Genomic DNA, 6,818 nt, shown 5'->3' with positions numbered 1-6,818 from the left:
TATGCTACATGCATGGTTTTAACTTCATGGTATCACTCATACTGACCGGATGTTGAATGTTAAATGAATTGATTAATAAACGCACAATATATGTTAATCACATGAAAATGTCTCTAAATGCTATCGGGAAAAACGACCAGAAAATGTCTGCCGTATAAATATATAGGAGGATGAATATTAAACAATTCTGTTCTCGTTCAGCTACGAAAAAAAAAAATGCTTTCATTTTTTCTACGAGCTTCAATTCATCTGATTCTTGTCAAATAACTTGATTGCATTATCAAATACCAGCTAAGCTATACAGGAGTGTAAAAATGAGAGTGCATTTCGTAGTTACGACTTTTATAGAATATAACCTATACGCTTCCAAGCATGCACAAGAAGATTGCTGATGAAAATATGGTAACTTTCACGCCTTCACGTTATTCCAACTGTGAGTATAGACTGATATGAAATGTGTCCGTCTCAAGATACATTTGCTGCAAATAAAACAGTAAGTCCTTCTAATTTTAGTTTCATTTTCCTATGTCGCCGACTCAAATTATTCATTCTCTTCTAATTATTGTGTCCTGGGTCCAGTTCTGAGCGATAGGATGACTGTGTAGTGATGTATAAAATAACCACTTATAGTACTTGATTCTTAACATCCCTTATATCAACACGCCGACTTATGATATCACATAATAATAAGCCAGAATACTAATCAATGTTGACAGCTTATTTTGACAAAGAGTGATAACCTCAGTGCAGCGTACACGGCATGGTGCGTCATGGTCATTGTATCAAGAATGAGAATTAACTGCGAATAGGACAAAATTCGGAAAGAACACTTAAACTTTTATGATAATCAAACGGGTGGGAGATAAGCTTCATCACAATGATAAAAATCATAATTAAGCTTCATGATAAAGATAGCCATCATGCACTGCAAAAACTTCGTTGTTAGATTTAACACCATGGATATCAAATCTAACACCGATCAAGTGTCAATGGAAGACCACACCCACAGGTGTATAGAAAGTCTATTATGTTGTGACGGTGTTGAAAAGTGTTCACCTGTGGCACTTCGTGGTGTTCATTTTTGACACTGTAGCTGGTGATGGACACTGCAATGTTGTTCATTCAACAATGACACTGCATGGTGTTGATTTGATATTGCTACAGTGGTACACGCGTGTAAATACACCCGCCCACCTTCAATAGGAGACCACACCAACTGGTGTTAGGGTGTGTTAATGTGTTCACACCTTTAAAAAAATAGTACTTTATCGGAAAATTCTTGATCGTTTTGTTAAAGTTCAAAATGGACAAGAAGAATAGTAACTATAGCAACTATTCACACAAAAAACACACCACCAAACAAACTATTCTATATCTTTAAATGACACCCGGAGGTGTTTTATGAATGAGCACCGGAAATTTAACACCAGCTCAGTGTTTCATCGTAACACCGAACGTTTTGCAGTGATGGTCACTATTACACGGTGACTTTGTTGTCTTTATACATTTCTAAAAGAAAAAAAAAAACCACGACAATGTATGATAGGCACAGGGGCAGAGCCAGGAATTCTGTAAAGAGGAGGCGCCTTTACAACACTAAAGGAGGCGTGCATCCATTTTTTCTTTTTATTTCTTTTGTTTTACCAAAAAATAACGAGGGGGCTTGCGCCCGGTGCTCTCCCCCACCCCCCCCCCACCCCCGATCCGCCACTGTAGGCAGGAGGATACTAAACGACACTCCTGATACGAAGTCTGAAAAAAAAAGTAGTAAAGAAATATGATCTTGTGTTTAGGCTGATCAATATAAAACTCATGAAAAACTCTTATAGCGAAACGAAAACCAAAGCGAACGCAGAAAAGTGATGGCGAAATTCAAGGCATAAACATGAAAATGATTTACAGTAATGTACTACTTTAGATGTTTTGTTTTTTGTTTTTTTTTGGGGGGGGGTTCGGTTACCCATGCACATTCGTGGACTGCACTGGTGTTAGGAAACACTTTGCTATTGTATGGAAAAAGAAAAATCCAACGATTAGCTACCGGTCTGCTTTTCTGCTATATCAGAGCTGCAGGAAAGAAGTTTCACCCATATAGATAAACGGTCTAAAAATTAATGATGAATGTAATTAACAGTATACAGTGAAGAGGAGATCTTCAAAGGTCGTTGGACTTTGCCGATACGTACACGTACACTGATACGTTTCTCTGGGGCCAAACACTACGGCAGCGTCGACCATAGTAATTTCGGTATGGTTATCTTAAACAACGTTGGATAAAGCTTTGACAATGTCGACATTTTTATGACAAACGGACAATAATTATGCCGCCATTATTTTTCACAGCTCATTTATATACCAAAATATCAGACAGGAAATGCGTTTCTTTTTCGGTGGTTTCTGCTAGATTGTATAAATATATTTCTTTATTTGTTTTGTTTTAGTTTTTTTGGTTTGGTCATTGGCCTATTTGAGTGAATGCTATGGGTCTTAAGTGGTCTGTAAACTGAATGACAATCAAAAAACAGTGTTTGGCCCCGAGGACATAAGATATCGCTTGCGGATATTGCACCTGCAATAATTTTCAGTAGTAGATCTTCCCATCTAGCAGGTTTCAGTTTTGGGTCTTATGTGCCCGTCACTTCAAAGTAGGCCTGTTCATAATATTGGATTTGTGACATTTTCTTATTACGAAATCAATTTGGGCCTACTTGTCCAGAAGGACCAGAAATAATGTAACGGAGGGATAGTTAGAAAGTGAAGTACGGGTCTGTCGAATCTACTGTTTTCATGAATACTCAGTATTCAAGTTGCATTGAAATAACAGCAATAATAATAAAAACATATTGGAGCCAGATAATGTGGTTTTTTCTTTTTCCTCCTACTATTCCAAATCAGCGGAACGTGAAAACCAGCAAATTATATATCAGAACCCTATTCCCATTAAACAGGCGTATAGCATGATAATATATACATGCACATAATTTTTATAAGAAATTTAGAAAACAAGATCTATAGTTGGAGTGGTTGAAAATATTAAGACCATCGCATCGAATTCCTGAGAGAAATATAAATGATGACAACAAACACACGCAAACACAAAGATGGAGATGAATAAAAGTAATGGTCTAAAATCTGGGGAAAATGAAAAAGGAACAATCCTTTTAATTGCACCACCATGCAGATGAGGAGACACCTCCCTGGCATCACCAAACTTCTGTTGAAGCGAAATGTTGACTTGCAATGGTCGAATGTCGATTTTTTTTTTCCCCTGCTAACTGAGGCCGAAGTGGCTTGGTACGGGAATGGAACCCATCCAATCTCCATGCACGGCGGCTTCACTACGTACAAAATACGTATACACTAGCATTACACTCTCTGGGCGCGAAGCATTCTTTACGCTGCATTTACGTAGCATAGCGAAGCGGCGGCCGCGTACTATATATACACGGAACACCAGCAAGTCCTTTCGTTGTGCTGAACGCCGGCTTGTTCTGATTTTTGTCGAGTTAAAGATCGAGAAGAAGTCGCCATAATGGCAAATTATGGCAATCGTTATGGCGATTTCAAAGTAACCACAACTAAAGGAGGTGGTAGGAGTTATTATGGTAAGTACGAGGCCAGTTGAGGTTGTTTCTTGCTCTAACGTTAGACAACAGTTTGAGTTAGTTTCGTCAGTGTTCATCGTGTTCATGAGCCCAATAAGACATGCAGCAGACTATCGCTTATGACATTGGGTCATTGCATTGGTAGGCCCTACTGCTTCCTGCGCAATGCACTGAAACTAAAATATTTCACAGGAGGCTAAAATTTAGTTAGAGGTCCAGAGTCTAACGTTATACATATTAAGGTGTTTGATGGTTCATGTCAACTTAGGAATTACATCAGCAAAAGTCCAGCATGCATTTCGTTTATTCGAAGACGAAGATACACCACAGTTCAGTTTAAATCTACTCTAACGTTAAATTTAACCTAACTTAATTTAATAATTTGGTTGGGCAGTGCAGTGCCAGTGGATATTTTTTTTTTTTTTTTTTTTTAGACATGTCTTCCAATCCAAACTGATCCAAGTTATGTAGACCGCACGAACAAAGTTACCATTTTGACTTTTTCATGCCGTAGTTCCAGCTACACACAACCTTGTCGCTGTATATTTAACGTCTAAAAACGTAACACAAGTTTCACGACAGGCTTCACCCCACATCTGGTCAGGCCTCATGTTGACTAGCTGTTCAATTTCACGTGGGATCGGGTCTTCTACTTTTTTTATTTAGTTTTGGTTTAGTTTATTTTGCACCAAGCATTAAAAATATACAGCGCATACAATCAAACATGAATTTACAAAATGAGATACAAAAAGAGAAAAATTCATAGGACAGGTCTAACGTTACAGCATATTAGATCTACAACAATACAATTAGTATAGAAATAATGTGGCGGTTTGACTGCTGCATACAATCAAAGACAATGCCATTGATGGGGGAAGCAGCAAGAAAGGGAAAAGCCCTTGTGATAGTTGACCGAAAGATCGGTCTGTATCTGTCCGTCGGGGAATGTTCCGCGGAGACTGCGTCTGGCTTCACGGATCCCCTCCGTATACAGACCGAAGTCAATGATTGCGGCTCCTGTGTGGAGCAGTCGCGCACAGATCAAACGTTACGATAAACCAAATTTCAGACAGCTTTTTTACATTCAAACAAGTTTGACATGACATGACACATTATGCAGTAATATTTGGGATAAATTTCTCTATTGTGCAATCGAAATACTCACATAAACTCGGTTATAACGCAGACATTTTATCGATATCGCAACATCGCCGTTCGCAAGCTCTAAGTCGCCATTTTGAATCTGTAAGCCAATCACATGCGAGGTACTTGTTTCAGTAAAACAAACACGTAGAAACTACCTCGCATGTGATTGGCTAATAGATTCATAGTGTATGTTTCTGCAGTTTGAACGTGACGACGCGACAGGCTGTGTTTTACGTTGAAAATTCTTCTAAAATTTTGGATTATTCATTAATCTGGTGAGTTTAATGCATTCTTAAAAAGCTAATTTCACTATACAAGCTTAAATTTGCCGACCTAGGGCCGTGAATTAGACGCAATCGAGAAGGGTGAGGTACCTCACCCAATTTTTCATAGAGACAGTGGTTAAGAACATCCACACAGCAATGGGTACTGCAATCTTCCGTCTGTCTACGGAGGACAGCGTTAATGGCAAAATATAAAAAGAGTCCTCCGGACACCGGACAGACGGATCTTTCTGTCTATTGTGATAGCTGACCCATGTACTGTAATACCTTTGTCAGAGAAGGGGAAAAAAATGTCAGAACCAGTTGTAGCTGGTGTAGAAGGTACTAACTACTAGAATAGAATTGTCTAACTTTATACCCTATTAGGCTATTGGACAACAAATGAATAATGTCAGAATTTACACAATCCATGTCGTCCAACCCATAATACGACCTTTTTGGTTGTCTTAGTAGATGTTGGCATTAAATTCTATGTAATTGTAAAGCTAACGTTAAATATGATCATGAAATGAAATTCATGGTCGGTTTCCTTTGTGTGTGCCTATTAAAACTACGTCCCACTCTTGAAAACGCCAAAATTGTCAAACAAAACAAAGTAAATAAATATCAGACAGCCGCTTAGGCTGGCTATATTTTTGTAACCATGTAGATCTATGTACTGACTACACTGTCTACAGTACAAGTTAATTCTAGATATCTTGAATTCCACTCAACCATATAAAATTGTACCAAAATCTCAGAAAATCATAGCTTATTTCCAATCACTCATGTAGGCCTACATTATTGAATCAAATCAGTTGATCGAAAGTGTTGATATCGATGATGACTTTCATGTTGTCGCTCAAAAGATCCTAGAACTCACTATTATCGAGCGACTGTGTGTAGGCTGCCTGCACAATCTGAAACTGAACTCTGAAATTTGCAATCTGCTCAGAGTAATGGAGGGAGTTTTTGCCACTTAAGTATTTTTACAGATTTTGGTATAAAAGAGATAACAGAACCAAAATAATGAATGCACAAATTATGAGAGCATACAATGTACAATCCCTTAATATACAAATAGTGAATGGTCACGAGTGCAATGTCATAAGATTTCGCACAAGGTGAAAGATAGAGGCGCTCTATTCAACGAGGCGAAGCCGAGTTGAATAGTGCGCCTCATCTTTCACCGAGTGCGAAATCTGGTTCCATTGCACGAGTAAAGACCGTACACTATTTGTTTTATACAACACCTGGAACGTCAACAGATTTGGTACTCACTTATTCTTGAATTTAGCAGATAAATGGCAACCATTTTCCGTGAAAGATGAATGAGTAACCTCACAGTCGCAGTCACCTTGTATGTACATGTGTACTTACGTACGTACGTATGCGAAACAAAGTTGTTTACAAAAATGAGTGACAAAAGTACGCGCTTGTAAGCGCGCTTGTAATTGTTAAGTGTGCGCGGCACATGTTTGTTTATTGTGACATCAGAGCGCGTGCAATAGAACATTTTGGTCGAAACAAAATTGCATGCTGAGACAGCCAGAGCGTGCAATAGAACCTTTCACTAAATGTCACATGATGGGCAATCGACCAACCGAATAGCTACATTCTAAATAGGTGTTGTATAATACTGTAAAAGTGGATATTTTCGCGCGGTTAATTTTTCGCGCTTGGCTGGGTGAGAAGAGTTTCGCGTGTTTTTAATTCCGCGGAATCAAGACATCATGCACAGGAACATATGGCAAGCAAAAATATTCCCGTGCTTTTATTTTCGCGCTAGTTTCTGATTGCGCGA

The 6,818-nt window shown here is 38.5% G+C and overlaps 1 protein-coding gene across 1 annotated transcript in view; it reads left to right on the top strand.

The window, feature by feature from the left end:
* Positions 1-3,459: 3,459 nt before the first annotated feature.
* The window catches only part of LOC139733234 (nuclear RNA export factor 1-like), a 28,479-nt gene continuing 25,120 nt past the window's right edge, over positions 3,460-6,818 (top strand). The window contains exon 1 of the mRNA XM_071644072.1: positions 3,460-3,605. Within this exon, the coding sequence (XP_071500173.1) occupies positions 3,533-3,605 (73 nt within the window). The 5' untranslated portion in view covers positions 3,460-3,532. The remainder of the gene's footprint in view (positions 3,606-6,818) is intronic.

Source organism: Diadema antillarum, unplaced genomic scaffold (assembly GCF_040938485.1).
Source record: "Diadema antillarum isolate AM-2024a unplaced genomic scaffold, OU_Dant_1.0 seq00000463_RagTag, whole genome shotgun sequence".
Taxonomy (NCBI): Eukaryota; Metazoa; Echinodermata; class Echinoidea; order Diadematoida; family Diadematidae; genus Diadema; species Diadema antillarum.
This window is presented reverse-complemented; position numbering and strand designations above follow the sequence as displayed.